The sequence below is a fragment of the Phyllobates terribilis genome, unplaced genomic scaffold (assembly GCF_046119375.1).
Source record: "Phyllobates terribilis strain yellow unplaced genomic scaffold, ASM4611937v1 Scaffold_3__8_contigs__length_932513732, whole genome shotgun sequence".
Classification (NCBI taxonomy): domain Eukaryota; kingdom Metazoa; phylum Chordata; class Amphibia; order Anura; family Dendrobatidae; genus Phyllobates; species Phyllobates terribilis.
The window spans coordinates 373,026,660-373,042,307 of record NW_027362763.1 but is presented as its reverse complement, the minus strand read 5'-3'; the positions used below and the strand labels follow the sequence as shown (position 1 = coordinate 373,042,307).

At 42.8% G+C, this 15,648-nt stretch overlaps 1 protein-coding gene across 1 annotated transcript in view; it reads right to left on the bottom strand.

Moving 5' to 3' along the window:
- The window catches only part of AGPAT5 (1-acylglycerol-3-phosphate O-acyltransferase 5), a 79,573-nt gene that overhangs the window by 26,436 nt on the left and 37,489 nt on the right, over nt 1–15,648 (bottom strand). The window contains exons 5-6 of the mRNA XM_073675398.1: nt 4,308–4,398; nt 1,316–1,477 (exon numbers count right to left, since the gene is read on the bottom strand). Coding sequence (XP_073531499.1) covers nt 1,316–1,477; nt 4,308–4,398 — 253 coding nt within the window. The remainder of the gene's footprint in view (nt 1–1,315; nt 1,478–4,307; nt 4,399–15,648) is intronic.

Here is a 15,648-nt window from a genome sequence, read left to right as displayed (position 1 = left end):
TTTTTACGCCTACAAAAAAACTCTTTTTTTCTCCATTTTGATTACATGTAATATGAGTTGGCATATTTTGGTGCTCAGGGAAAGTACCTTCTCCCAGATGCACCAATACGGCTATAATAGGGTTAAACTGCTGTTATGTAATATACAAAGATGGCTCAAGTTCACCAGACCTGGAGCCACTTCTACATAGCGACTTTCCATTATGGCAGCCCAACAGACTCCCTTTGTGGTTCATATGCTCCAATACAGTGTTTGGACAGAGGTTAAAGGGAATCTGTCATATAAAAAAAACTGGCTAATAGGATTTTTTGACATGACAGATTCCCTTTAACTTGGTTAAAAAACCCACTTGAAGCACATGGACACCTTCGGAGGAATTATTTTTTTTATTTACATGCATGTATTTTGAGCTAACAATACTTATTTGAAATGGAGTTTCATTAAAAATGTTGGACCCAATGCCTTTTAAAGGGAGTTGTCCAATACTGTGCAACCCCAATCTTAATTGCTGCATTGCCCCAAGTAAAATAAAGGCAGCACATGGTGCCCTGTCTCCGCTGCTCACATGGATGTCGGCTAGTGGTGGATAACCCCTTTACTGCTGTTTATGTCCCTGCTCATTGCTGGCTGCAGAAGGAGTTTACTCAGAACACAAAGAGCTCATTCTGATAGAGAATTTGGAACTGTTGTCTTTTACTCAGCTTTTGGTGATTTAAGACGATAGACCACATCAAAGGAGAGCTGAGCTTTCATGTGGTCATAAATCAACTGAAAAAAAGACTGAAAAATAGTGTTACAAAAGCTTTGTCAGACTGGGCTGACTGACGGATTCCGGGTTTACTCATTCTGCATTCAGCAAAAGGCAGTGCAACACAGCGGCTATAGAAGGTAAACTGCAAAAAAAATAATGAAATCCAACTGAAAAAAATATTTATGCCCAAAACACATGCGTTAAAAAACAAAAATTGTCTCCAAACGTGTCCATATCCTTTAAGGCTTCATGAACTCTGGTAAATTTATGCAGTTCAGCATGTATTATATGTATAGGATAAAGTACACCGTTTTGATGTGATCAGTGATCCCTTATTTGAGGTTTTGTTCCTCTCAAGAAAACAAATCTGTTTCTTCCATTTGAGAATCATATACGGAATTAGAAGAAAAACCTTGAAGAAAACCTTGGCCAGAATAGATTTTGTAGACACTGGTAAAAAGAGTAGGAATGGGTAGCACTATACACCCTCCAAAGTCAATGGTACAGCAAACCAATGCATCACAGCCACGTCCAGATATTGAATACAGTATACTGTAAAACTACCTGTCATGGAAGGCGCTTCTTTCCTTTGGCCACTCTCAGTTGTAGTCTTCTCATAAGCAACCGTCACATCATATACAGCATCCAAGTAGTCATGCATGGTCTCAATCGCTTTGTGAGTTGCCTTGACCCTTGGTGTCAGCACATGTTTAAGAACGGGTAGCCCTAGGAAAAAAACAATGTATTGTACAATTAGTTATGGAAGCAGTCTATCAGATATCCAAGTTAGTCCATTCAATGATGCAAAGAATTTGTTTGGAAAAAAAATAAACATACTTCACATTGAATCAAAAAAGCATCGAAAAGCAAAGTGAGAGTGTATACATACATAATATCTATCTATACATAGATTACATATACACATAGCAGGTGAAATAAGTATTGAACACCGCCAATTTTCTAAAGTAAATATAATTCTAAAAGTGCTATTGTCATGAAATTCTCTCCAGATGTCAGTAACAATCCATCCAATCCACACAGGCAAATAAATCAAACAATCAAACCACAGATGTCCATAAATTAAGTTATATGTAATAATGAGAAATGACACATGAAGAGAGAGAGGTGCAAAAAGCCATGGAAAGTCATGACACCAGCAGAAATCTATCAGTAATTAGAAAGCAATTCTGCCACTTAGTGACAAATAATATTAGCTGGTTCAACTGATGGTCTACAAAACGGTGTCTCATTAGCAAGGTGCCACGCAAGAAACATCTCATGACGGGTAAAAACCAGTCAGCTATCTCAATACCTTTGCAACCTTATTGTTGCAAAACATACTTATTTCACCTGCTGTGTATGCGTGTATATATGTATCTCTCTCTCCACACACACCACATACAAACCACTTTGGTAGGGTATTGTTCTTTAATCACCATTTCAGAGTTCATATCCAGCAGCTATTTCAACAAATAGAGGTGTATCAATACAAACTTCTTAAAGGGAATCTGTCATCAGGTTTTTGCAACCTAATTTTCAGACACGGATTCTAGCAATGTGTCAATTACTGGGCAGCTTAGTATAGTTTTGATAAAATGACAGCATTAGATCACTAGAAGATTAGTAAGCCTGTTGCTAGGTAGTCAAGCATATTCATGAGCTGCATATAACCCCGCCCACACCACTGATTGGCAGCTTTCTGCCCATATACAGTGTAGACAGGAAGCTGCCAATCAGTGGTGTGGGCGGGGTTACATAGAGCTCAGCATTCAGAGAACTGCCACATCAACAGCAGAGAAAATAGTGATTTTATCAAAATGACAGCAAGCAGCCCAGTAATTGATACATCACTAGAATCAGGGTTTCTGCTTCCACATTATGCTCCTCTCAGATTGGTTAGAAAAAACCTGGTGGTATATTCCCTTTAAAAAAAAAGAGTGTTTAAAATTGTCTTTTTTTTTCCAGGCAAAGATGAAAGTATTAGGCAAAGGCCTGGAGGGATGAGTGCGGCTAACTTGGCCTCTATTTCATATTGAGAAGACAGTATACAGACATGGTTAGAATCCTCTAAGAGCTTAGTGCACCTAGATATGAAATCAGTAATGCTAAGCAGAATCAGGCATGATTTTGCTTCACATGATGACTGCCTTATTAATTTATTACTGTCACTCGAAGGTTAATTGAGGACACCGTTTCTTCCTTCCTCGCAGACAGATGCACAGACTTAGAGGATAATTCTCTGAGATACTTTCTATGACTGTGCATCACTTTGCATATTCTCCTGTGAGAGAATAACTTTTAATCGTGTATTTTTGGGCACAACGTGCTTCACAAATCTGCTTTGACTTTGATATCCTGTTTTAAGTCACTATTTCACATTTCTAAATATAAAAGACTTCAGCGCAGAAGTATACCAGAGGCCGACAACAATAGGGCTAAGAATGCCTGTGTTCTTCAGCCAAACCGCACGGAGCTCTGGAACAACAAAAACCTGCCTGAAATAAGATAGTCTTTGGCCAGGGAGCCATAAACACTCTCAGCAGTATATGGTGAGTGTACAAAGAACATTGCTGGGTCTGAAATGGTTTACCCAAAATAGACACATTCGTGATCAAGGCGCTCAATAACGACGCCCAGTATTGCACATCTCTAAGTTTACCATAGTGGTCTCGTATGGCTTATTTCTTGACCTCAGAGGAAAATAAGCGCTAATGCACATGACTGCCGCAAGTGAACGTACCCCAACATGGTGCTGATCTTATATTTTTTGCAGAAACTTCTATGACTTTCCTATTAAATAAGGTACACAGAAATTTACATACATGCTGCAGAAATAACATTGGAGCGGTATGGAATGGTTTGAAATTTCTGCAACAAATCTTCCACATGTGAATATAGCTTTACAGGTATTTATACTGTGAATATGGAAAAAAAAAACATGAGAAAATAGATTATTTTATGTTCTATGAGCTTGGGGTGGCAGCATGGAAACTAAACCTAGCGTGCTTATCTACAGCATAGTCCAATATTGTTAAATAGGGGGAAAATTGTTTAAAGCAGATCACATTTTTACAGTCTTCATACATTTTTAAATAAATATCTTAGACCAGATAAGGCTGATGTACTTGTTTTAAAAAATCCACGCAAGCATGGCTGTGTAATCCTGATATGAAGTCCAGCTATAGAAAAAAATAGCTCATGGGGCAAAGTGTATCCAATCTCGCCAACAAGCCTGACAATTGCAAGTTTATTGGTAAAACACATTAAAAACGTGTTTCTTGGCAGGAAAAATTCTGCATAAAACCTCGCTTTTTTTGCAGCCTTTTTTCCCCATTCATTCGAATGGGTGAAAAGAACTGCAAAACAGATGAAAAAAGTGTAAATTATGATTAAATGGTATTAAAGGACCTAGTGTGCCAAGAACCCAGCGCCACCGTCCTGAACTGCTCACACAAGAAAAAAAATAACCAAAAAATGTAACTGGTTATGTAAAATTGATTGCACCATCTGGTCCAACAAAAATGGAAAATTGCTTCGTAGGATTTTGTTGTCTTACCCTCTTTCATAGCAAAAGCTTGACTATCAGCAATAACCTTCGGTATATCCGGATTGTATCGTGTTCCTTCTGGGAAAATCACAAGGTACATCTGTAAAATACAAAATACAAAAAAATCATTCTTTGATCTTGTGCTTTTTACCTTTATCACCAGAATGATAGTCAGTATGTTAATTCATATTGATGGTGATGAGTAGATCAGTGGTCAGGATAAACATGTAGCACATGGGCAAGCAGATTTTTACTCTGTACTTTTTCTCAAAAATTGAACCTTAATGAATTGAAGCCTTAAAGAGGCTGTCCAGGACTTATGTTCTACAGTTTATAAGAGTAGCCTCACTGTAAAAATAATGGAAACATCCATTATACTTCATTGAACATATCTTGCTTACAAACGTTTCAAGGGATGTCAATTTGTTGGTATCCACCAGTGGCTACAGCTATTAGTGGCAGACCAAGCAGGCGCTATAGGACCTGTGAGTTGGGGATGGGGCCGGTGTTGAACAGCACAGCCTCCCTCCCCCATCGTCTCAACGTCAATGGTATCTGCAGATACAGTTGAATGCAATGGGGGAAGAGGGGGCCGCCGACAACATGTTCAACCATACAGCCTGTATGTCTTGCATTGCAGTGCAGCAGGGGTGATGTCATCACTAGAATTGCGCCTGCTGTGAGGAGCCTCAGTTCATGCACTCCATAATGCACAGAACGGAGGAGCGCATCAGGGGAACAGGGTTATGTGAGTAATTATAAATCATGTAGTGTGCGAGGTGCATAATACTATATAGGGCAATGGTATAATTATAATACTATATAGGGTATCATAGTGGGTGAAAATACCAAAGGGCTTCAGCAGGGACACAATTACTGTACATGTTCCAAAATATATGTCCTCCTCCCTGTCTTTGAAAGTTGGGAGATATATGTGACTGCAGGTATGTGCAGAGATCGCATCCACTCTGTTGAATATTTTTCTTTTTGGCAAGGGATATGTGGGAAGGGTGCCTATATAGGACTTTGGCTGGGGGCTACATGATTAAACTCCTTTTCCCCCCTAAAGTATGCTTTGCATTATTACTCAGAGATAAAGCACCTAGATTTAAAGAGGTTTTCTACTTTTAGAAAGTTGGACCCCAAACGATTAATACAATATAAAATAACCATAACACACAGCAATAACCTACTACTGCTGCTCTGGTTTTGGCTACAAAAGGTGATGTCATGTCGATCGCTCACATCACCCTACAACCAATCACGGAGCTCAGCGGCTCTGCTGACGTAGAAGGTACAAGCCGCTGAGCTCCGCAATCTGCAGCAGCATTGCGTGCAGTCAGAATGACGTCACAGCGGCGGGGAGCTGAAGTGGGGGAGGGGGAATACTGTCTGCGTGTTATTTTACATATAAAAAACAGTTTAGAGGTCCACTTTTCTACAAGTGGAAAACCACTATAATAACCTAGCATATAAGTTGGCTTGACATTTCTATATGGCAGCTAGAATCCAAGTAGCTGCACAACGGAAAACACCAGCTCTATGGTGACTCTGGTCAAGGACAGAATGTTGGGCATGATGTTATCTGGAAAACTAAATGCAAAGAAAACGCAGAGAAAAAAAAAATTCCCTTAAATTAAAATAGCAAGTTTTTCCCTGATTTAACATTTATTAGTACAGATATAAAAGGTATAATATCTATTGTAACTACCAACCTAACAATTTAATCTACCAACAAACAGTACCAAGAAGCAGTTTCTTGGCAGACTTCCTGGAAGACTTATTTCATGATAATCCTCGAAGAGTGCCAAGTCTTTTCATCTATGGATTTACTTGTCTGCAACTGTTTGATTCATTTTGAGAAGCAGGCCTCATCTATGCGAGTCATATGAATATAATACCTGCTTAAAGGCACTTAATCTAAGTGCAATTACATGTCACTCGGCATAGATCACTGCTAAACTAACAGTAGCGTTCTCACCCTCAATCTTGTTATTTTTTTTTTTAAAAACCCTTTGTAGCATCGGCCAGAGGTACATGCTGGAAGGATTCCTGAAGAACACACCCAAGCAACTTTACATTGAGCAAAAGGAAAATTCACCAGGTACAAGGCGCTCCAGCAAGCCAATCACCATCGGATGAGAAGGGTTTTATTTATAAAGAAGAATAAAGTAATGCATTTCTGCTGTGTCCAGACTTCATCAGGTTTGAGCAAAGAGCAGCAGCGAGTGCTGCACCTAATCGCATTACCTTGCAACCACTGTCTCCTACGGTGCACGTGAGCAGCTGTATGTAAGCCTTATATCACCAAGCACAATGCCAAGCATCTGATGGAGTGGTATAAAGCACTCAGTCACTGAGCTTGTTCTTTGGAGTGACGGAATCACTATCTGGAAGTCTGATGGAGCAATCTGTTTGACAAGTGACAGAACGTTTCCTGCCTGACTGCATTTTGTAATGCCACTTAAGTGTCAGTGAATGGAAATCTTAATACTTCAGCAAAGACAATTCTATGCTTACAACTTTGTGGGAAAGACCTTTTCTGCACCAGAATGACTCTTCCCAGTGCACAAAGCAAGGTCCATAAAAGGCATGGTTGGGTGAGTTTGTGGTGGAAGAATTTGACTGGTCGCATAAAGCCCGGATCTCAACTCCATTGAACACCTTCGGGATAAACTACAACAGAGGTTGCAAATCAGGCCCTCTTAATTCGGGCCCAAAATCGGTCTCTGACCTCATAAATGCTCTTCTGGATGAATGTTCAAAAATTCCCACAGACCCTCTTAAATCTCGTAAAAAGCCTACTCAGAAGAGTAGACACTGCAAAGGGAAGACCATGCATTTCCCATTAATGCCAATAGATTTGGAATAAGGTGTCATAAAAGCTCATATAGGTGTAAAGCAGGGGGGCACAACTCCAGTCCTCAAGAGTCACCAGCAGTGAATGTTTACAGGATTTCCTTAGTATTGCACAGGTGATGATTCCAATACCTTGTGAAATGCTAAGGAAATCCTGAAAACATGACCCTTGAGGACTGGAGTTGTGCATCCCTGGTGTAAAGTGTAACATTTTGTTGAAAATGTTGTAACAGTTATTTTACTGACTTATATAGCGCCATTAATTTTCACAGTGCATTACAGAGTTCATCACTGTCCCCATTGGGGCTCACAATCTAGATTCCCTATCAGTACGTCCTTGGAGTGTTGGTGGAAATCGGAGAACTCGCAATTCAGGGATAAGATCTGTATTCAGTGAAGACACATTACTGAGATAGGAGATGACAGTTTTTAAAATTGTATAGAAGAGTAAGCGGCAGTAATTCCACTGGAAACTCTACTGAAATTACAGTCAAAGTTCTCCACAGAACTTTATGAGCAGTGTATACAGCACTGCGGGAGCTGTGTTCCCACAAACCACCATGTATATACGGCACTGTGATCGTGTGGGCTCATGCTGAGCGATGCAGTGATCGGGTGGAGGTGTCAGCTTTATATGAGGACTGACACCATGCAGCAACACCCAAGATCGGTGCTAGCACTGATAGCGGGCGTTTAACCCCTCTGATGCCACTGTCAATAGTGACAGCGACAGAGGAGCATCGCAGAATGAATGAGCTCCCTGTCCGCTCCCATCGTCACAACGCAAGGCGATTGCATTGTGCTGATGGTCTCCATGGTGACCCTGGGCCGCGTGGTCCTTCAGGGAAGGTGGCCTGTGAGCTCCTGATCAGAGCAGGAGCTGACACACCTCCTCCCTGCCTGTCAGATGCTGATCTGATGCTCTGCAGTGCAGAAGTTTTGCAGAGTATCAGATCAGCGATCTGACAGAGTAAAAATGTAAAAAAAAATATATATATATATAAATATATATATATATATATATATATATATATATATATATATATATATATATATATATATATATATATATATATATATATATATATATATATATATGCAAAAAACTATGCTTTATCATTATACCACTGAACAAAAAGTGCAACAAAACATGATCAAAAAGACGTATGTAAAAAATACAGCTGAAAACGTCATCTTGTCCCGCAAAAAACAAGCCCCAAAACAGCTTCATCAGCCAATAGCTATAGCTCTCAGAATAAAGCGATGCAAAAATAATTTTTCCTTTAAAATAGTTATTATATAAAAGCATCAAAACATAAAAAAATGAATAAATATGGTATCGCTGTAATCATACTGACCTGAAGAATAAAGCTACCTTATCAATTTTACCATACATGGAGCGGCATAAAAAAAAACAAAAAAACAATTGCTGAATTGCTGGTTTTTGTTCATTCTGCCTCCCAAAAATCGGAATAGAAAGCGATCAAAAAATGTCATGTGCACGAAAATGGTAACAATAAAACGTCAACTTGTCCTGCAAAAAAACAAGCCCTCAGATGACTGTCGGCCGAAATATGGAAATATTATAGCTCGCAAAATATGGCAATGCAAAAACTTGTTTTTGCAATAAAAATAATCTTTTAGAGTGTGTGACAGCTGCCAATCATAAAAACACGATATGAATCTGGTATTGTTGTAATCGCACCCAAAGCATAAAGTCGTCTAATCACTTATACCGCACAAGGAACAGCGTAAAAAATAAAATAAAACTAATTCTTCACTCGCTGTTGATTTGTATATTCAGCCTCCCAAACATCGCAGTAAGACTCGGCATACATTTATCCTGTGCTCTACGGTGAGTGCTTATACCGGGGTTTCTGTGTAAATCTCTGAAATACGTGATTCAGGAGGAACCCCAGATGGAAGACTTCCTATAAAGAGGCAGATGGAGGCACTGTGGACGCCGTCTGGCCTGTGATCCCAAGGTGTCCATCTATTAAGGCGTGCATAAAAGTGCCGTCGGCCACAGTTTTGTGCACTTCTGAAAAGGACACTGCTGAACAAAAGCTAAACTGAGTCTAGAGTAACTGCCTCATTATAGTGAATGGATCCATTGGGGGTTTCATCTGTCACGTCACTCGGAGATTTAGATGGAAACCACGATATAAGTGCTTAGCATAGAGCGCCGGATAAATGTGATCCCAAATGTTATGTAAAATGTTCCTAATACATGCTTCAACTCAATCCACAAACAAAGCAAGTCCCCACTCAGGTGTGTCATCTGTCAACAGGAATATAGGGGGCTTCCACGTTAGTGGTAGCACAAAGGCTCTGGAAAAGCACTATGGCTACCTGTCCCCCAAAAGAAATTCAGGAAATTCTGCGCTCCCAAATCCAAATGCCCCCCTCCCTTCTGAGCCCCAGTGAGCCTAAACTACATTTAGCCTCCACATGTTTGGCATTTCTGTAGCGAAGAAAGCCCACCTAGTTTACAGCTGCATGTCTCCAGAAGCATGAGCTGGTCACTACAGCGTACTGGTCACTACAACGGCAGTTTGCAATGTCCACTCAGCAACATCCACTACTGATTATTTCTGGAAAATACCTATGAGGTCAAAATCCGCACTACAACTGTAGATAAATTTCCAAAGGGATATCAATTCCAAAATGGGGTCACTTGATGGGGAGGGGGGGGGGGAGGGTTCTGCTCTTCTAGCACTTTAGGGCTCTGTATATGGAGTCCGCAAACTATTCTATGAAAATCTGCGCTCCAGGAGGCAAATAGCGCTCCGTCCCTGCCGAGTCTCGCCATGTGGCTAAGCAGTACTGTCCAGCCACATGAGGTATTTCTACATTCAGCAGAAATTGTGGGACACATTTTAGTGCCATTTTCACCCATTCCCCAGCATGAAAATGTAAAATCTGGGGCTAAAACAAAATTTTGGTGGTAAAAACCGGAATTAGTCTTACCGGTAATGATGTTTCCAGGAGTCCACATGACAGCACCATAGGAGGAGTAATCCCATATCCTGTGTAGGGACAGGAAGCACAAGAGGTTAAAAGCCCTCCCACCCCCAACCTCCTCAGTGATTTTCCAAGAACTGGCTGGGTACAACAAAATTTTCTTTTTAGACTTGCTTAGACATATGTTAGAATCACATACAGTAGCAATATAGGCAGGGAAATAAGGGTGCTGTCATGTGGACTCCTGGAAACATCATTATCGGTAAGACTAATTCCGGTTTTCCAGTACGTCCCCATGACAGCACCATAGGAGTATACCCAAGAACTCATAGCTTAGGGTGGGATAACTGCATGAAGTACCTTCCTACCAAAAGCAGATCTCTGCTGTGAGAGAACATCTCGCTTGTAGTGTTTGCAGAAACTAGTATGTCCTGACCATGTGGCTGCGGTACATATCTGTTCAATGGTAGCCCCTGCTCTAGTTGCCCATGAGGTGGAAATTGCTCTGGTGGAATGGGCTTTGATAATTTCAGGGGGAGGCTGTCCTTCTGAAAGATATGCTAGATTAATCATGGATGTGACCCATCTAGCTAAGGATGGTTTTAAAGCCTTCCTGCCTCTATCCCCCCCCCCTCCCCCAAACTGTATAAAAAGATTAGAGTCTAATCTCCAGTTCCGAGTGGCTTCCAAATAGGCCAACACTGCTCTGCGGACATCGAGATGGTGGAACTCTTCCTCTGATTCCTAGGGTTTTCACAGAATGATGGAAGAACCACTTCTTGGTTTAAGGTCATTGATGACACCACCTTCGGGGAGAAACTTGGATCCAGCTTCAGAATGCTGCAATCATCCCGAATCTGCATACAAGGCTCGACAATAGATAGAGCCTGGATTTCACCCAACCGTTTAGCCGTGGTGATTGCCACCAAGAAGACTGTTTTCAGAGTCAAGTTCTTTATTCCCAATTCATTAACTGGGCCGAAGGCAGGCTTACTAAGGACTCTCAGGACAAGATTCAGATCCCACGGAGGGGAAGAAATTCTCTGGGTAGGCCTAAGTCTCTGGATTGCCTTGACAAACCTGATTATCCAGGGATGCGAGGACAATGATGTGTCGAAGAAAGCACCTAGTGCCGCAATTTGCACCTTCAAGGTACTTGGTCCAAGACCTGCGTCAAATCCTGCCTGCAAGAAATCAAGGATTGCAGGGATGTCTGGCTGAGAGGTGTCTACCATCCTATGGAACTGACAAAAGGTCTTCCAGACTTTTTTATATATGGCCTGAGTTACAGGTTTTCTATTAGCCTGCATAGTCTGGATCACTCTGGCAGATAAGCCCTTATTCTTCAGGATCTCCCCTTCAGAAGCCAGGCTGAGAGCTGGAGTTGTTGAAGATTCCGATGTAACAGTGGACCTTGCGTCAGAAGATCCTCCTGAAATGGTAAAATTATTGGGTCTTCCAACGCTAGATGACGTAGAAGGGAGAACCAACTCCTCCTTGGCCAGAACGGGACAATTGCTATGACTGTCGCCCGATCTTCCTGAATTTTCCGCAGCATACTCGGAATTAGAGGGGCAGGTGGGAAGGCATATGTTAGGCCTTCTCCCCAATATTGTGAGAGAGCATCCACGGCCAGAGGATGATCTCCTGGGTCGAGAGAGAAGAAAGATGTTGTCTTTGCATTCGTTCTGGATGCAAAACGGTCTAGGTGCGGCTGACCCCATCTGCGAGTTAGTTGCTAGAACACCTCTTCGTTCAGTTCCCATTCTGAAGCCTTCATCTGACGCCTGCTGAGATAATCTGCCTCCTGATTGTCGGATCCCCGAAGGTGAACTGCTGAAATGGAGCTCACTATTTTCTCTATCCCTAAGAATATCCTTTTGGTCAGGGACTGGAGAAGTGGATGTCTTGGTCCGCCCTGATGTATGATGAAGGAGACTGCCGTGATGTTGTCCAACAGGATTTTTACATGTCTGTCTCTTAAGACCGCCCGGCTGCTCTGTAGGGCTTCCCAGATCGCCTGTAGTTCCCGAAAATTTGATGATCGGGTCTGAATTTCTGTGGACCATGTTCCTTGGAGATAAGAATCTGCCACTCGAGCTCCCCATCCTGAGAGACTTGCGTCCGTGGTCACTAAAAGACAAGGTTCCAGGATCCACTGCACTCCTGTCTGTAGATTCTTCTGGTCGAACCACCAGTGTAGGGAGTCCTGGGCGTCTCTGGACAAAGACATCCTCCGGTCTAGGTAATTCTGATGTCCGTCTGTCACTTCCAGGATGCATTTCTGTAGAGACCTGGAATGGAACTGGCTCCATCTGACACAGGTGATACATGACGTCATAAGTCCTAAAATACTCATAGCCTTTCGGATTGAAGGCTTCTTTCTCTCTTGAAAAAGAACGAATCCTTTGTGGAATTGAGAGCATTTTGTCTTCCGAGAGATAAGACATTCGCCTTCGGGAGTCGAGCTGGACTCCCAGGAAGATGTGTGAAGTACTGGGGGTAAGATTGGATTTTTTTTTGTTCACAATCAAACCCAGGTTGGTAAATGTCTGTAGCACAACTTACAGATGTTGCGTCATACCTAGAGGAGATCCGGCCACCACCAGGAAGTCGTCCAAGTACGGAATGATGGTAATATCCCTGAGTCGGATATAGGCCACCACCTCTGCCATGATCTTCGTAAAGATTCTGGGAGCCGATGACAGGCCAAAGGGAAGACATCGGAACTGGTAGTGTAGAATCTGACTGCCTGATGGTAGTGTAAACCTCAGATATTGCTGACTTGAGGAATGTATTGGCAGGTGGTAGTACGCATCTCTGAGGTCCAGGGTGCACATTACCGCATCTGCGTCTATTAAAGGAATGGCTGATCTTACTGATTCCATGCGGAATTTTTTGTAACTGACCCATCGGTTTAGGGGTTTCAAGTTGATTGTTGTACGTAACTCCCTTGACGGTTTCTTTATTGAAAACAGAGGAGTAATGGCCCTGATGTTGTTCGTGTTCCGGAACTGGCACAATAACCCTCTGATGTAGCAGCTTCTCGATGTCTGCCCATAGATGGAAAAGAGAGGTAGGGGAACCCTTTGTCAGGCGGAATTTTTGAGGGGGATATTGAGAAAATTCTATCCTGTAACCCTGTGCTATAGTTGTTAGTATCCAGGGATTTTGAGTGACCCGATGCAAACTGTTTTTGAAAAACTTTAATCGCCCCCCCACTCTGATATAGTCATTGTCGTTTTGGACGGGAGCTAGTACTGGGCTGATATTTCCTATCTTTGTTCCCCTTATTAAAACTCCAGCTTGTGGACCCCCCTTTTTTGTGAGTGTTATATTTACGGGAGGGGAAGGGTTTACGAAAGGGCTGCTCCTTCTTTTTCTCCTCGGGGAAGCCCTTCTTTCTATCGGACGTTTTTTCTAGAATGTCATCTAGTACAGGTCCGAATACTCTGAGCCCTGAAAATGGAATAGAGCACAGCTTGTTCTTAGAAGCTGTATCTCCAGGCCATGTTTTTAACCAAACAGCTCTACGGGCAGAGTTGGAAAGCATATTATTTCTGGCCGCAAATCTGACCGATTCCACTGAAGCGTTGGCTAAAAAATTTGTTGCCATCTTTAACAGGGGCAATGACTGAAGGAGAGTTTCCCTCGGGGTGCCATCCCGTAGGTGACTCTCTATTTCTTCTAGCCAGATTCTCATGGATCTGGCAATAGATGTAGCAGAGATATTAGATTTAATGATTGCCACCGAAGATTCCCAGGCTTTTTTCAAAAGTCCGTCCGCCTTCCTATCCATAGGATCTTTAAGTCCTGACGAGTCCTCAAAGGGGATAGAGGTTTTCTTGACCACTTTAGCCACTGGGACGTCAATTTTAGGAACAGTGTCCCACACGTTGGTGTCCTCTGGGTCAAAAGATAGTCGGGCGCGGAAGTTTCGTGGTATAGAGAGTCTCTTCTCCGCATCTTCCCATTCCTCCAGTATCATGTCCTTCACATGAGCATTAACAGGAAAAACCATGGATCTCTGGGTTTTAAGACCACCAAACATCTCATCCTGAATGTTACTGCTCTTCTCCGTTTCCTCTACTTGCATCGTGTTTCTGACGGCTCGTAGAAGAATATCCATACCATCTGAGTGGAACATATATCTTTTCCGTTCCCTGCCCTGAGGTAGACTAATGGTCTCACTGTCAGAGTCGCCAGATGGGTCGATTTCACCCTCAGAAGATGGTGCTATATCTTCTCTGGGTCTTTTGGGTCCCGGGACTTCCTGGACTCCTGAACCTGGGGGCTGTAGAGACGTGATAGAAGCCTGAATTTCTTCTTTAATTATACTGCGCATCTCATTTAATAAAGCCCCGTGCTCCTCATTTAGCATGGAGGCTCTACATTCAGCACATAGACGCTTTGTATATGAGTCGGGAAGTTTGATGTTACAATCCAGGCACCTCTTGGAGTTTACTGTGGCCTTTTTTCCCGTAACTGCCCAGAGACATCCTATAAAATATATGGAGGGCCTGGTAAGCGTAAGCCCCATTAGCCATATAAAAAGGGGTAATGGTACACTTACATGACTCTGGGGCGATCCAGGGTGGGTATCAGGGTGTGACACGTCAGCCATTGTACTGCCAGGGGTGCCAAAGCTGTAAGCCTGCCTAAGCTGCTCCCTTACCTGGTCGTCCAGTCATTTTCTCCTGCTCCCTGGTGTCTGGTCTAACCGCGGTTTGAATTTCCCGCGCGACCGCCACCGGAAGTAGTCATCTCCGGACTTCCGGTTTCGACGCCGGGCGGTCCTGGAGCCGGGAGAAGCCGTACCCGCCCAGAGCAGGACGCCGAGAGCCCCGGCGATGGGGAAGCAGCACCCGGAGCCTCCAGCCCACCGGAGGGCTGAGGGACTTCGGGCAGGGAGTGTCGGCCCAGGACCTGCTTGACGGCGGGAAGGAGAGCCGCGCCCCCTGATCCCCCGGGGTCCCTCGAGGTAAAAACCTTTTTTTCAGTGCTCCTGCACTCCCTGTCCTGTGTAGGGACAGGAAAAACACTGAGGAGGTTGGGGGTGGGAGGGATTTTAACCTCTTGTGCTTCCTGTCCCTACACAGGATATGGTATTACTCCTCATATGGTGCTGTCATGGGGACGTACTGGAAAATTAAATTATTTTTTCTTCCCTGCCCAATGGTATAAAATTCTGTGACATAACTGTGGTGTCAATATGATCATTGCACCCCTAGATGAATTCAATGAGATGTGGTTTGTAAAATGGGGTCACTTATGAGTGGTTGTGTTGTTCTGGCACCTTAAGGTCTCTACTAATGTGACATGGCACCCTTAAATCAGTCCAGCAAAATCTGAACTACAATATGGTGCTTCTTCCCTTCTGAGTTTTGCACTGTGCCTCAAAAGTAGTTTTCTCCCACGTATGGGGTATCTGTGTGCTCAGGAGAAATTGCACAACATATTTTGGGGTCCATTTTCTCCTGTAAAACAACATTTTTGTGGGAAAAATATATATTTTTTCAATTTCACA